The sequence below is a fragment of the Cucurbita pepo genome, chromosome LG17, assembly GCF_002806865.2.
Source record: "Cucurbita pepo subsp. pepo cultivar mu-cu-16 chromosome LG17, ASM280686v2, whole genome shotgun sequence".
Taxonomy (NCBI): domain Eukaryota; kingdom Viridiplantae; phylum Streptophyta; class Magnoliopsida; order Cucurbitales; family Cucurbitaceae; genus Cucurbita; species Cucurbita pepo.
The window spans coordinates 5,358,171-5,374,245 of record NC_036654.1 but is presented as its reverse complement, the minus strand read 5'-3'; the positions used below and the strand labels follow the sequence as shown (position 1 = coordinate 5,374,245).

At 37.5% G+C, this 16,075-nt stretch overlaps 3 protein-coding genes across 3 annotated transcripts; 1 reads left to right on the top strand and 2 right to left on the bottom strand.

Annotated features, from left to right (window-relative positions):
* Positions 1–579: 579 nt before the first annotated feature.
* On the bottom strand, positions 580–4,039 carry LOC111778161 (box C/D snoRNA protein 1-like). Its single transcript, XM_023657840.1, has 5 exons — positions 3,718–4,039; positions 3,127–3,334; positions 2,659–2,727; positions 2,399–2,528; positions 580–1,524 (listed from the first exon to the last, which is right to left on the bottom strand). Exons 1-5 carry the CDS (start codon positions 3,965–3,967, stop codon positions 907–909), a joined length of 1,275 nt encoding a protein of 424 aa, XP_023513608.1. The 5' UTR covers positions 3,968–4,039; the 3' UTR covers positions 580–906.
* Positions 4,040–4,382: 343 nt separating this feature from the next.
* Positions 4,383–10,383, top strand: LOC111778335 (protein EMSY-LIKE 4-like). Its single transcript, XM_023658092.1, has 10 exons — positions 4,383–4,743; positions 5,724–5,938; positions 6,027–6,136; positions 6,244–6,496; positions 6,585–6,791; positions 6,868–6,936; positions 9,230–9,472; positions 9,559–9,627; positions 9,703–9,766; positions 9,982–10,383. The coding sequence occupies exons 1-10, from the start codon at positions 4,716–4,718 to the stop codon at positions 10,029–10,031; spliced, it is 1,308 nt and encodes a 435-aa protein (XP_023513860.1). The 5' UTR covers positions 4,383–4,715; the 3' UTR covers positions 10,032–10,383.
* Positions 10,384–10,619: 236 nt separating this feature from the next.
* On the bottom strand, positions 10,620–14,358 carry LOC111778334 (bromodomain-containing protein bet-1). The gene is made up of 3 exons (XM_023658091.1): positions 13,901–14,358; positions 13,077–13,803; positions 10,620–11,867 (listed from the first exon to the last, which is right to left on the bottom strand). Exons 1-3 carry the CDS (start codon positions 14,257–14,259, stop codon positions 10,812–10,814), a joined length of 2,142 nt encoding a protein of 713 aa, XP_023513859.1. The 5' UTR covers positions 14,260–14,358; the 3' UTR covers positions 10,620–10,811.
* Positions 14,359–16,075: the final 1,717 nt, after the last annotated feature.

Genomic DNA, 16,075 nt, shown 5'->3' with positions numbered 1-16,075 from the left:
TGCTTGTTAAGAGCACCAGCATAGTCGTCACTGGATCCGATACTAGAATGCTTGTTAAGAGCACCAGCATAGTCGTCACTGCTTGCATATTTGAACTCAACAAAGATATTCTTACCGTTAATTTTTCGATGTATAATGTTAAGGTTTTATTTAAGGGTCGTTTTAATTTTTCTTTTTACGCAACACAAATACATCGAAAATCATTACACTATAGCCTAGTTTACTGGCGTTGCCAGTAGATTGTTCTGTACTTATAGTCGACCTTAAATTTTCAATGCTAGTGCTACATTAATGCGAAAGATAAATCCAAAAGTTTAAAGTAAACATATAATCATAGATTAACTTCAAACGTAAGGGTTAATGAAAAAAAAAAAAACCATAAAAATGAAAGCGATAGATGAGTCCATAGAGAATTTGGGAGCTGAATCTTAAGCGAATTCACGCTAAAAATCGAAGATGACGAATTCAAGCTAGAAATCGAAGCTGAATCCAAGTACACATTTCATCGAGAATTTTAATGAATCGAATCCAAGCATTTCATTCACTGCAAAGCCATTTTAAGTTGTCACCATATGAACATTCGATCTAATATTCTAACCTTATATTTTACGTTTAAGAGTAGTTTTGAAACAAAATCCTAGTTAAACAAAACGGAACGGATGAACGTATAAAATTCCATGAGATACTTGTTATCATACAAACTCATTGATGTAATAAATCAAATAAAGATTAGCAAAAATTGTAAACAGCAGCAAGGCCAAGCTATGTCCTAATCTAAACATGGGCCAAAATGCAGGGGCGTTGCTTGCTGAGATTGGCAAATCAACTAAGTAAAATGGTTCGAGATTTACCTGAAGTAGGAACTGGGAAGCTCTGCTGCAACCAAAAGGAGAACATCCCAATTCACTATTCCATAATCTCTCCTTCCTCCAATTCATCCACTGTGAACACGTCCCCAAGAAGGTCACCACTTCCTTCCATTTCCACTCCCTTGGAGAAGTCTTCGTCCCAGTCGAGAAAATCGTCTGGATTGATCTGTGCCATGATATTTGAATATGTATCCATTAGATCTTGCTCGAAATCGAACTCTAAATCTTTATGAACTCCTAGCTCCTTAGCCTGGGAGCTTGAATTGGGGCTATTCCCAACTTCATGCTTCCCCATCAAATCTGTAGAGTACTTATGTGTTGCAGCACCAAGCACATTTTGGGGATCAACTTCACAGTGTGGGCTTGAATTTGATGCTTTCATCAGATCAAGCACCTGAGTATTGAAGGAATTGTCATCGTCTTCGATTTCTTCCACCCTGAAACGAACGCCTTCAGGACTGGCAAGATCATTTTTTCCAGTGTTTTTACCTTCCGGATTATGACTCACTGGATTTGCAGTTTTAACCACTTCAAAGTTAGGCGTTTGAGAGGGTAGAAACACATATATAACAGGGTATTCCACAAAAACCAAATTCGAAAACAGTTGTCTTATTGGCATCTTTGAGTCCAGCTCACGGAATGGCGCCATAGCTCCCTATATACGTATTAAACATAATAAAAGAAAATCAAGTTTCGATGAAAGAAGCAATCGGAAATTATTTCAAGCAAATAGCAACGATGCAACCTGTCTTTGAGGAATACTTTAATAAGCCAATTGATAAAAATTTAAACATTCAAAGCTCAGGCATGCACACTAATGCTATCCTAGAAGTAGAAGTGTAATAGCCAAGCTCAACCTCAGCCGCTAGCAGATATTGTCCTTTTTGGGCTTTCCCTTTTAAGCTTCCCCTCAAGGACTTTAAAACGAGTCTGCTAGGGAGAGGTTTCCACACCCTTATAAAGAATGTTTCGTTCTCCTCCCCAACCAATGTGGGACCCCCCAATCCACCCCTTTCGGGGCCCAGCGTTCTTGCTGGCACACTGCCTTGTATCCACCCCCCTTCGGTGCTTAGCCTCCTCATTGGCATTATCGCCCGGTGTCTAGCTCTGATATCATTTGTAACAGCCCAAGCCCACCACTAGCAGATATTATCCTTTTTGGACTTTCCCTTTCAGACTTTCTCTCACGGTTTTTAAAACACGTCTGCTAGGGAGAAGTTTCCACACCCTAATAAAGAATGTTTCGTTTCCTCCCCAGCCGATGTTGGATCTCATAATAAGCCCAATAACAGGTTAGTACCTTTTATCCATATCAATAATAGTAACTGTCTCCTATGTATAACAAAAGATCTACATGAATCTCTACCCATTAATGACATGATAGGCAAATCACAAGCGAAGCACACCGTATCTCGGTGCATAATGGATAAAAATATGATTAAAGGTCACCAGAGAAATGCACTAGCTACACTACTAATTGACTGATTATGAAATACTCGAGAGACAACCCATAAGAATTGAACAATAACCTTGGGGTATGTACGGACAAAAAATTTGAGGCTATCCAGCTGCTCACAGAACTTCTGAATTTGATTCTTCCACGGGCTTGGTTGTAGATGGTTTTCAAGAACGGTAGACAGATTTGTGTTTTCATTAACTCTGCAGGAGAAGGAGAATATTTTTAGAGCATGCATCCCAAATAAAAGTTCACTTGCCATGAACTTCGAGGAAAGAACCAAAATGGAAAAGAAATTACTATCCTCACAGTGGCGTGAGGAAGAAAACTCACCCATGGTCAACTAAAACAACGTCCGTAGAGTTTAACCGCCATTCGATTGTCCAGAAGATTGTTTTTTCCCTGTAAGCAAAAAAACTTCTTAGGTTTGGTGCTTCATGATTCATCAGAATGAGTACGGCTAATTCCATTCTTACAACAAACTACAATTACTAACATGAAATAGAAAAATTTAGGTCTCGTTCGATAACCATTTGGTTTTGTATATTTGCTTTCGGGAGATCATACTTATTTTCTCATCATTTATCGACAATGACTTTCATCGTTCTTAAGAAAACATTTTAATTCTTAGCCAAATTTTAAAACAAAATCAAGTTTTTGAAAATATAGATAACAAAAACAAGACATCCAAATGTTTACTAATAGCTCTTTGGGGTTGTAATTCAACCGATCCAATTACTCAATGTATGATGATGCAACTTTTTAAGCAGCCAATAGATAGATAAATAAAGAGAAAGTAACCTCTTATCATATCGAGTTTGATTTTTCTCCCTTTTCGTCATTCCAGTGGGGAGAAACATTATTTTTGTTCTCCGGCTTGAAGCAGCAGTGCGCAAACTTTTAAGGTGAAATGGTAGCCTATAATAAGGATGAGTATAGGGACACAATTTCTTTCTAAGTCTTTGAGCAGATTCAGCCATCCTCTTCACTTCCTCCAGCAAATTATAGTCTACGCATGGTAAAACGATCACCAAATCCATTGTTAGGGACATAAGAACACAGATATTACCAGAAATTACTGAACAAATTACTCCCACAAATCATATCAAACTACAAAACTTGATCAAACATCATCTAATGACTTAAATTCAAACAAATTATTAAAAAAGGCGGTACGAATTGCCATGCAGTACAATCAAAATATAAAATACGTTATAAAAAACATAATTAGGAACGATACCCAAATAAGCTAACAGATCAAAAGACCAAACCAATCTACAAACTAAACGAATCACAACGAACTGGAAACGCAAATACTCTAATAAAACCAAAATTAGTATGAATTGAAACACTTGAAACCAGTGATATGAATACAGGGGTGGACTGAAGTACCGGAAAGAAGGACACTATCGTTGAACTGAGAAATCGGGACGAATTGAGTCTGCTTCCTTTTACCAGTACAGCCACTGCGCCGCTTGTGACCATTGACGCAATCAAGACTACAAGAACGCAAAGAGCAAGCGGGGCACTTGTACTTCGACGGGTTCGAATTACACTCTTCGCAAAGAGATGATCCTTCGCGGTTGAAGCTCGTGGAAGCTGCTGCGGCTGCCGCTGCTACTACTGTATCTCCTTCAGCCATCGTAGACACTAGAGAGAGCGCCGGTTCCGAATTTCGCCGGCGACGACGACTAGGTTTCGTAATTTAAATCTGTTTTATATGATTTTATTTGCAACCATTGCAATTCGTTACATTGAAACTCCTTTAAAGCGTGGGCTGATACAATAGAAAGCCCAAACTTTAATTGGGCTTAAACATTTTATAAAATAAATAAATTAAATAATAAATAAAATTTTATAAATATAATAAGATATTTTCAGTCCAAGCCCAAGCCCAAACCCAAGCCCAAGACCAAGCACAAGCCCAAGGTGAGCCCAAGAGATTGAATTGGGCCGGAGAAAGATCGCAAGCGGAATTGAAAGCAACTATAAGCTCATAAATAATTCGGCTGTAAATCGAGTTCACATCCGTCTGTCCCTTTTATTAGGGAAAGAAAAAAACCTTCGTCTAATTTTGATGACCAAAAAATTGTTCTTGTACACACAAACTCAGTCCCGAACTCAGGTCAGGAGCTGAGTGTTATCATTCTACATCGCCGTCGATTTCCATTTGACGTGATTCACTCAAATTCCTCCACTTCAACGCCAATCACAGCCTGAAGTTCTTCGCACTTCGTCGGAGATTCGTCTTCTTTCAACAGATTTGAGCTCCAACTCCTCATTTATCGCTCTCCCTATCTTCTGCTCTCTTCGATTTCTTTTTCTACATTATTCTTGCTGCTGTCTTTCTGAGTGTTTGCGAGGGTTTTTTGGTCGGTTGCGAACTGGCTATGGATTACGAGCCCTATGATAGTAGCGGTAAGTTAACTCTAACGATGCTTTTTCTTTAGTTATTAGGGTTTTCAGGTGTTCTCTCTAGGAATTTATGATGCCGTTTAGTTTTTAGAATTGGGATTTCAATCTTGCTTTCCGGGGCTTGGGGGGATGATAGTATCGATTGAGGTTGTATGTTGCTTGGAGGAACATTCGAAGTTTTTAACATTATACAGTAGTTTTGAGGGAATCCTTCATCTTTTGCATCTTTCTTCGGCAAATTCTTGACTTCATTGGCGTTGCAGGTGGTTACCCGCAGGATGTATTGGGATGTAAAAATTTGGACCTTTTGTATTTACGAACTTAAACCTCATAACTGTTGCAATATCTCTCCAGAATGTGAAAGCTGTTGAAATGTAGTTATGGATTGATTTTAGATGTATTTAATTAAGGCATTGGCTTTTTTTTTTCTCTTTCTTCTTCAAGGTTATACTCGTTGTATCAGTTTAAATATGTTCTCTAGGAAATAATTAGGAAAGATACTAGGACATTACATCAGCTTTCAGCTCGTGACTCTTCATTTTCTCAATAACTGTTACTTTTCAAGAATGAATCACGACGAGCTGGTTGACGGAAGATCAAGCATAAAATTGTTGGTAGTTGTTTAGCTAAGTGGCTGTTGGGTTTCTTAGCTTTTAAAATTATTTGTGAAGGAACTAGTTTATCAGTTATTAACCCATATACACAGTTCGCATCACATGTTGATGATCTCCTTTGACCGCTAGACTTAGACTACTGACCTTCTTCCCTTTTGAAGCTATCCACTACTTCCTTAGCATCATGTGAAAATCTTTCTTAACCTATTTACATTAGGAACTAGCATTATTTTTTTTTAGAATTCTTCATCTATGGTTTGGTCTCTTAACTGTTTTGTTTCAGGAAGACAGTGACTACATTTGTCCCTGGCATCTATAATTTGGATCCAGCTACATGGTCTAATATTTTTATTGCACCATCGATTTCAGGAACTGATGACGATCTCCCTCCATCTCACCAGAATAGAATTGCAAGAGGAGGAGGGGGTCGTGTTTCAGGGAATGGAAGATCAGTCATGGGTTCTGTTCCATATCCCAGGATGTACGGTGAAACTGACATGGAAGCCCAAATTCATCAACTTGAGAAGGAAGCTTACAGTTCTGTTCTTAGAGCCTTTAAAGCTCAAGCTGATGCCATTACTTGGGTACTTTTTGTTTCTATTTCAAGTATCTAATATTGGTATTTGTTTGATCAGGTTTAAATGATTGCTACATGAAATGTATTTTCTTCAGGAGAAAGAAAGTTTGATCACAGAACTCAGAAAAGAGTTAAGATTGTCAAATGAGGAGCACAGAGAGCTTCTTGGACGGGTTAATGCAGATGACGTGATTAGAAGTATAAGGTTTGATAACATGAACAAAAAAGAAAAGAAAAAAAACCCTATATTTTAGGTTTGTAGTTTTGAAGGCTCTTTTAAATATCGATGGATACTTTTGGGTCATGTCGTAGGGAGTGGAGACAGGCAGGTGGGCATCAGCCTGGCAAGCTCAGTACCAGTCAAGCCATTCATGATCCAATACCCAGCCCTACTGTTTCTGCATCTCGCAAGAAACAGAAACTAACCCATTTGGTACCTCCACAGTCCTTTACTGGGCCGTCTCAATCCTTTCACCAACAAACTGTTGCTCCTTCTCATCAGCCATCCTCATCTGTTGCAAAAAGAGGAGCTATCCCCACACCCAAGGGCAAAAAACAAAAATCTGTGAGTTTCAGATTCATGAATTCTGTGGCTCTATTTATTCTTAATTTTCTTTTGTTTATTTATTCCTTCATTTATTTTCCTTCCCCAGATGTTACCTGGGGCATCTTCAGCCAAACAGTACCAAACTTCAGTTCCTAGTGGTAGGAGTCAAGTTGCTAATAGGGTTTCTTCCGGAGCCATTGAGCCAGTTGAAGGAGCAACATTGAATCCACTAATTGGGAGGAAAGTGAGAACTAGATGGCCGGATGATAATAATTTTTATGAAGCTGTTATAACTGATTACAATGCTGCGGAGGTAAACTATCTTCTACTCGTATACTAATTCATATTTCATTACGGGAAGTTGCTGAAGTACATCTGTGTATACTCAGGGACGACATGCCTTGGTGTATGATATCGGTTCTGCCAATGAGACATGGGAGTGGGTTAATCTTTCAGAGGTATATCTATTCACTACTATTTCTTTGGTTTTACTACAATTCTTTAGATACTTGCATCCTAACTTCTATGGTTTCACCTTCACCTGGAGTTGTATAGCCATTTCCTTTATTCTCCATATTTGGAGTTGTGTGAGAATTATTGCTAGGACCTTCAATATGAACACAAAAGTTTACTAATTAATGTAGGAATTGGGAGGTTACTGTATTTTTCTTTGTCAGTCTCCGTGATGTCTTTTACTGCCCAAACAACTATACCTCAGATTGTTCTTCTTTTGATATTTATAAAAGCATCCTGGTCCTTGATTTATGAAATTTGTTACTGTTGTATTGATTTGGTTTCAAAATAGTTTGAAGCTTCATTTTAAAATTATGAAGTTAAAAGAAACAGAAAACAGAAAATGGAAGTACAATCACTTTTTTCTTTTTACTATTGGCAATTAAATTCACGTCTCTAGAATTGATTCTACTCGTTCCCCTTAAAATGCTCGGTCAATAACAAATAAGCTTTTACATCTCTCTCTCTCTCTCTCTCTTTTTTTTTTTTCCTTCCCATGTATAGAACAGAACCTATGAGAATAATCAATTGCCGAAGACATTTTTCACTGAAGTCATACACCAACTTCCTGTTTTAAAAAAGTTTGTTAAGTACTTTGTTGGGGATGGGTCTCGTATTCCTTTTTAAGAGGATCACTGGATTGGCAATGACACCTTCCAATGAAAAGTATTTATTTGTTTTTGCTATTTATTTTCCATATTTGGTATTGTGCAAGAATCATTGAAATGCGTTAATCTTTCCTTTGTAATCTGGTTTTTTAATGTATTTTTTCTATTTTGTTAATTTCCTTTTGGTTTCTTTTAGGTTTCAGCATTAGTCTCTTTTTATTATTTAAATGAAAAGTTCTGTTTCCTTTTAAAAAAATTGACAATGACACCTTCCACACTCTCTCAGTACGATTTGTGTATGGAAAGATGCTTTTGTTAATTTTGTCTTGTTGTGGAATGGTGATCCTCCCTCTCTTTTTCATAACTTCCATTTTAGGTGGTCTCTTTTTTATCTTTTGAGTTTTGGGACTAACTTCACTTCTATTGTTGCATGGTATCTTCCTTTGTCCAAACTTTGGTGACTTTTATATTTGGACCCAAAATTCTTCACGGACCTTCTCTTGAATATCCTTCTTTTGTTCCCTGCTTGCTCAACCCTCCTTTTCCTCCCCTCCCCCGCTCTTTAAAAAACTCAAGATGGTTCCATTCAAAGATGTGATTATTTCCCTTAGCTGGTCGTTAGTGGCTTGTTTTTTGTAGGTGGGTGTTGGAAAATGTAGTTCATGTTCTAGGTAAACCTCAATTTGCTTGGTGAGTTGGGGGGAGATTTCTTGAGGTCTTCGTGGTTAGTTTGGATCTTGACAGAATTAATTGTTGGGATATATGGTGGATAAGAGGTGCTTCACCCACTTTTGGGGCATACGATGTTCCTTGCTATCATTTAGTGTATAATTTGTTTGATCACCTCTTCAAAGCTGTTGATACTTGGTAGTTCATATGCTCTTGCTGTATTTTAAAGCCTTCGCTTTGTGGATAACTTTACAGGACTACTATGTTTATCATTGCCTATATTCTGAAGTTGATTTCTTTAAACTTTACAGTTAAATTCCATAATTATGGCTAAGCCAGTATGCATGGGTTTACCAACAATATGGATTGAATCAAGTGATAACTGATAGGTTAAAGTTACCTTAGAAGATTAAAGATTGCTTACATCTTATAGGATTAAGTTAGGCCGAAGTTCCATTTGAACTAAAACTAGATACGTTAGAGCCAAATATTTAGGTAGTTCCTAACTTCCAAATTTCTGAGGACAGGAGATGAAATAGTAAACATTATTGAATTGGTGAAGTATAAAATTCATTGAGTTTGTAGGCATCAGAATTTAGAGTTGCGTCATTTGGGTCTTTTCTTTCTGTCTTATATATATATACACACACACACACACACGACAGTTTTTATGGGAAGATCCAAATTTGAGATTGTACGGTGGCATGCATTATGTATTTTTACTGTGATCTGTTGGATAAGTGCTTTAAAATGCGGAAGAATTCTTCATCTGCTTGCTTTTTTGGCTGTTGATGTTATGTCAATGGTGGCTGATAAATATGAGATATTCCGTTATTCGAGTTATATAATGAAATTCCATACTATCTGCTTAAAATCTTACTAGACCCAAATTCAAAGATCTGAATTTTGAGAAATGGAGTACAATTTTCTTGCTTGTTCTTACCTTGAATTGGCAATGCAGATATCTCCTGAGGACATCCAATGGGTTGATGAGGATCCTGGAATCCCACATAGAGGTGGTTATGGTGGATCAGGTCATGGAATGAATCGTTCGGTTGGCCGTGATGGTGTATCTGGTGCAGGCAGAGGTAGAGGAGTCGCCAAGTCTCAGTCCAGAAAAGATTTTTTGCCATCCCAAAATGGCATTGGGAAGAAGCCATCTGATGATATACGGATACTCCACACGGAAACTCTAATTAGAGAGGTACAAGCACTAGTGTTGCATTCTTTTGACCTTTACAAACTAGTTAGCTTTCTAGCATCTCCATAATTTCTTGTTTATTTGGTTAGGTGGAGAGAGTCTTCGGTTCAAATCATCCAGATCCTGTTGAAGTTGAAAGGGCAAAGAAAGTTCTCAATGTAAGAAGCATTTGATACATACAACTAGTCTTCCATTCTATTCTGTTCCCTAATATGCTAACTTACTCCATCCAGGACCATGAACAATCACTTATCGATGCTATTAATAGGCTCGGGGATATGTCTGATGCTGGAAGCGGTAACTTTTCTTTCAACCGTGACTATGCTTTTTGTTTATATTCATTCCCCGTCGTATCATATCGATCACTTCAGAACAATCCATAATACCAGCTAACGAACCCTACGAGTTTTTGAGTCTTGGGCAACCAAATTTGTTCATGCTTTCTTGATATTTATATTCTTCAGTAGTAGTTCATACTGTACATCCCTTGACACCCTGTGCTTTTATAACAGACGAAGGTGGCCACAGATTCTCTCATGGACAATCGATGGACCGGGAATGACAGTAATCGTTTTGAAACAGAGGTGGTTCACTCTGCAAAAGCATCGTTTTGATCGAAAGACGACTAGATGTGGTAAGCTACTTTTGAGTTAATTAGGGAGTGATACACCTAAACTCTCAAGGGCCCCTTTTCCTGTAAAATACCATATGATGATGATTGAGTTGAATGTTCCCTTCGCTTAGGTTTAACTGTGGGGTTGGTTGTTTTTTTCTCTTCATTTTGTTCTTATTTTCCCCTTTTTCTTTTTGGCAATGGTAAGAGTTAACATAGGAAGGCTGATGAATACTTGTGTAACATTATTTGTCTAGTGATTTTAAGATGCGACCCATGTATAAACTTCTTCTAAGTTGCCTGATTTAGAAAACCTAAATATACCCTAAGATCAAAAAGGTAGAATATATTATATGAAATTCATTCAGATTTTATCATTTAATGTGTGGTGGTGGGAACTCTCTCTAGACATTCATAACACTTAGAGCTTTTGCCCCATCTCCAATATCCACCACACATGGCCTCTTGTACTTGGAACAAACTGGTTCTCTTGATCCTACGGTCCAGATCTTCCCAAATCATTAGAGTGAAAAGAGGTTGAATATAGGAGCTACTTGAAGTTTATAACTATTTGGTTAACCAGCTTTAGCAGGAAACTAAGGAAAGTAGTGCCCAACTTTTCCGTGTAACAAATTAGAAGTTAAAAATAATTAAATGCAATACATATTGATTCACTGCAGGCTAAGTCTATTACTATACAAACAATCAGCAGCAGAAGACTTGATATGGTCACCTTCTAGCCCTTTTTCTTGCCCGCTTCAGCGGTTCTTTTCCACCACCTTCCCTGGCTCTTTTTGTTGGAGCGGGATTGGGATTGGCTTCCACTGCCTTCTTGGGCGGTCGCCCGACACTGCGCTTGGAAGGGCTAGGATCCTCCTTTAGGCGCTTCTTTTCGTTGCTTTGCCTTATGGATGACGCTTTCTCCTTTCCTCCATTTTTGCCACTGCCCTTCTTTTGTTCTCCAGCTGCTGCAGTAGCATTACTTTTGTTACTACTTCCACCTCTGCCATTTCTCTTCGTAGTCTCTGCAGGTGAGTTCTGCTTGATCCTCTTCAAGAAATCTGCTGCACTTCGCTTCTTCTCTAGGGCAACTGTCTCGGATTTCTTATTATCTGGAGTTGGTGTCTCTGTTTCGTTGGCTGAATTGGGTTTCCATCCAGAATTCGTAGTCTGTTTCTTGATGCTGGGGCCACTCGAGTTTGTGGCGCTATCATTGCTCCTTCGCATGCTTCTGGCTCCAGTTATAGATCTCTCTTTAATCTTGCTGCTGCTATCTTTTGTAGTACCATGGTCTTCAACCACCGTTGAAGCCATTTTAACACTTGATTTAAGATCAAGGGCTAACTTCTCATCATCATTGGTTCGATCACTCTTTTCACCAAGACCACTTGATGAAAGCTTAGATGAAATCTTGCTCCGTTTCCGACAAACTACTATAGGAACATGGGATTTCCGCTTGGCAGGCAGGGACTGAGATCCTTCAAGATCAGGAGGACCCTTGGATTGGGAAGAAGGATTTGGTGGGGACGAACCCCCTGGTGAAGGGTCAGCCCTTGCAACAGGCATACTCTTCTTCATTTCGTATGAGACAAGAAGACGAAGTTCACGAGCAGCTACATACTCCTTAGACGAATTGGGGAAGAAGGTGACCGCGTTGTTGCAAAGAAGCAAGAGATCTCGGTAAAATGCGAGGCTAGACGACGGATAAGAGCCAGAATTGAGCTTGGCCTGAACTGTTTCCAGGTCAAGATGCTGCCGAATCATGCCCTTGTACTCTTCCGTCTCCTGGAAAGAAAAAAAAAAAAAACACGATGTGGGTTTACTTACACAAGTCGTTCAAACCACAAAACAGCACAGAAGATCTCAATGAAAGGGCCAAACTCTGTTAGTTCATAGATATATACTAATTTTAATTATATTCAAAGGATAATATCAACATATCCAAGGCTCTCGCATCCCTAAAAGGATTAGCCCTACAGAAATGGTTGATAAGCCAAGGTAGGAAGGGCCAAACCGGAGGGAGTCCGGTGGGGCAAGGAGGGTCCATGGGAACGACCATGGCATGGCCCAAGTGATTTCTATACAAACAGCCGAAAAGCACACACATCCAATATGCCAGGATAAAATACCCTCTTTAGAATTATTTAAAAATAAATAAATAAATAAAAACAAAGCACGAGTAAATTTCCAAAATATTGATGAGAAGATTCTTTAAAAAAAAAAAAAAACAAGAACCATATTACATATACTACGTATTTAAAAAATATATAAAATATAAAATAAGGTCCAAATTCAGCTCTAGACTTAAATCAATACGATAAATATAAAACTTTAACACTAATTTCATTTAATTATTTTAGGAATGAAAATAATATAAGGGCCTCAAAGAAAATTTTGTGGGTATATTTTATATATATATATAGAAGTTGCTTAATCCAAATATTTCTTAGTAAAGAAGAAAAACAGAACAGTTTTCATCTGCAACTGTATTTTAATTATTAAAAAAATATTTAAAAAAAAGCCCAAAAGAAAAGTAGCAACGCGGATAGAAGAAGCTTTAACCGAATGGGTCCCTCATTTTCCTCTTTCTTCCATTTTGGTTCCCATTGGAAATGGTCCAAATTTATTGGTCGAAAAAGCTTTTAATAGCTTTGGACCTCAAACATCAAATTAATTACCCAAAATAATTATATCCTTAATATTCACTTCTTTAAATTATTATTATATTTTAATTCATTTAAATGTTCAAGAGGTTAATTTTGCTTATGTTATTTTTGCAAGGTTAATATAATATTTTAAAGTTTAATGACTAAAATGGTATTTTAATTAGTAATTATTGAATTTAGCACTAATTATCCAATTAAAGCTAAACCCAAAATGGGAAGTTCATGGCATCAAATTGTTGTGATTATATTTTTTTCTACCGAATATTATTTTTAAAATTAAAAAATTATTTTATGAAAAAGAAAAAATTGGAAATGGAAAAAATGGTACCTGACTTTGAAGACGGGATTCGAACAAGGAGCCATGTTTATGCGATCGAATCATCTGCAAAACCTCATCGAACCGCCGTGACTTGACGGCGACTGTTCGGCGAGGTTCGTTCCCGCTGCTACCGCCGGAGATCTCCTTTCTAAGGAATCTCCTCCTCTTCATCCTTCCCGTCAAACTCGCCGAGCTTTGTACTTCGCTGCTCTCTCTCGTTGCGGTTTCTCCGCCGTTTGACTCAGCCTCCGAGTCCGCTAACTCGGACGAGTCGTCAACTCGCTTCGTCTCCTTTTTCTTCTTCGTCGTGCCAGATGTGTCGCACGTCGGGTTCTTAACCACAGTGTCCGTACTGCCGTCGTCCGACTGCGGTCCGGCTAGTTCAGCGGCTCTCCGGTTCGGTTCTGGTCTGCATGAACCGGTAAACTCCGGTTTGGTTTCGGATTTCGTGTTTTCGGCTGTGCTTTTTCGGTTACCGCTTTTGGAACCGGTGGAATTGGATTGGTTGACGGAGAAATCCTCCCGGTCGGAATCTTCTCCAGGAACCGCCGCTGGCTTCACGACTGTTCCCTTCGATCCGGACCGGTGGTCTGGTTCTCCGAAGAGCTTTTTGTCGTTTTCTGATCGTCGTTCTCTAGCCTCCGTCTTTAGATCTGGTTTTCCAGTGCCGGCCTCGCTGTCGTTCAAGCCTTGGTCTCGCTCCTCCTCCAATCTCTTGACCTTCAACTGCAACGAGCTAACGAAAATCTCAATACGATGAACTCAGATCTGAAAATAATAAGATAAAAATAACGTTTCAAAAAAAAAAAAAAAAAAAANCTATATAGATTTACTTGATTGAAACGTCATAGTTCTGGACCTCTCGTCGGAGTTCGGCAACGCGGAGTTTCCTCAACTCATCAACCCAAGGTACGGCGCTATCGACGTTATCGGTAATTCCAGCGCCGTTCTCGTTCAAAACGGCATCGTTTTGAAAAGAAGTAAACCGTCGTTTAAGGTCAAGAAATTTGAGTTCACAGTTAGAGGCGGTGGTTAGGGGATGAGGGAGAGAAGAACGAGCCTGAACTTCCATGGCGACAGAATTCCAGTCCTTAAATCCATGGCGCATGACGGCAGAGGCGAGTAAAAGCTCCTCCCATGTCCCCCATGTGGCGATGCTCTGTCCACTCTCCCGCTCTTTATCTTCCGCCATTAGATTTACAAGAACAAGATGAATAACAGAATACAGATTCCGGATTATATGTTCGTCTTTCTCATATCTCAAATTCTCTTTTCCCTCTTTTTATTTCTTTTTTTTATGTGATTTTCTTATTTTCAAATAATTCTTTATAAAGCTTAAAATTTAAAGAACCAAATNAAAAATCGAAAATTCCTCCGTTACAGAAAGTTTGTTATTAGGGTTTCTGCGTTGTATTTTTCTTTCTCTGCGGCGTGAAAGGAACAAAAGGGAACCAAAAAAAAATTATAAATTAAAAATTAAATTAAATAAAAAAAACCGAAACTCCTTTACAAATAATTAAATTAATTGTGTTTTTTTCTTCCTTTTTTGAATATTTGAAAGAAACGAAGCAAAATGGGAAACCCAAAAATCTCCCGTTTTTCGTTTGTTTGTTTTATATTTTTTTTTATTTATTTTTTATTTTTTTATTCCGTTTGAGCCTCTTATTTCTTGAGCACGCAATTTGGTTCGTGAATATTACCTTATTTACGTTAATACCCTCGTGTTTTTATGAAATTACGCTCCTGTCCTCCTCCATTCAAATTAATCAAATAATATAAATGAAGGTGCGGCGTATTGCTTTAGGTCGGCCGATTTCTCTCTCTCTCTCTCCTTTTTTCCAAAAATTATATTTGTAATATTGTATTATTTTTTTTTTATCTTTTTTAATCTATTTTTACCTTTTATAATTTTAATTAAAAACCTAAATACACAAAAAAACATTAAAAAATATATTGTATATGAATAATAAATTTTGAAAACATTATTAAAAAACATAAAATAAAATAAAATAAAAGTCTTCTAAATAGATAGAAAACATAGTCCAATAAAAATATTAGAAAATTTTCTAATATATTTCATATATTTTGGGTCTAATTTCGTTTCATTTTAGTTACCCACAATTTAATTTAGTCCAATAAACTTTTGGAGCGGTTTGGTTGGACCGGGCTACGTTAGCTTAAGCTAATTTTGACGTGGGCCTATTTGGGAAGGCATGGCCCATAAACCAACTAATAAGGACATGGCCCATGGAAAGGTCTTGGCCCAAAAACTAACGGACTATTGAGCTTGAAGCCCATTTAAAGCCCAAAACCGATTCTAACTCCTGGGCTTAATCGAAAATGATCCAATTTATGAAGCCCATGCGGAAAATTGGGCCGCTATAGGATTTGGGCCATGAATTGGGCTTTATTATTATTATTATTATTATTAAATACTAAATTAAGCTCTATACCTGACGTCATTACCCTTTTGGAATTTTTAATTTTGGTTGCAAATATTCAACGCATAAAGAAAAGAAGCATAATTTAAAAAATAATGTAAAGAAAAGTCAAAACACTTAAATATTTTTAATTAATTTTTGTATTTAAAATAAATATTGATTAAGCATTAGATTTTCTCACCTACCAATATTTCATGGATCACCATCTTTGAAATGGTTGAAAAGTCAGGGACCCCACTCAAGTTTACTAGGAAATCTCCTCCCAACATGCATGTATTAATTAATTAATCTAACTTTATATTATATTTCAAGGAACCCCAAATTCATCTCTATCCTAAACTTTTCCACGCCATATAATTATCTTTTTCCCACTAATAAAATTAATTAATCATATATTATTATCTTTTACTTTTAATAATTAAGTAGCTCAACTTTCTAATTACTATTTTCTTTTCACACACACCTACTTAATTTCTTTTCCAAATAATGATTTGGGACGGGACCCTGGTCGGTTTCATATTATTATTTAAATAAAGAATGTTTGGTGACGTGGCATGCTGATAAGGT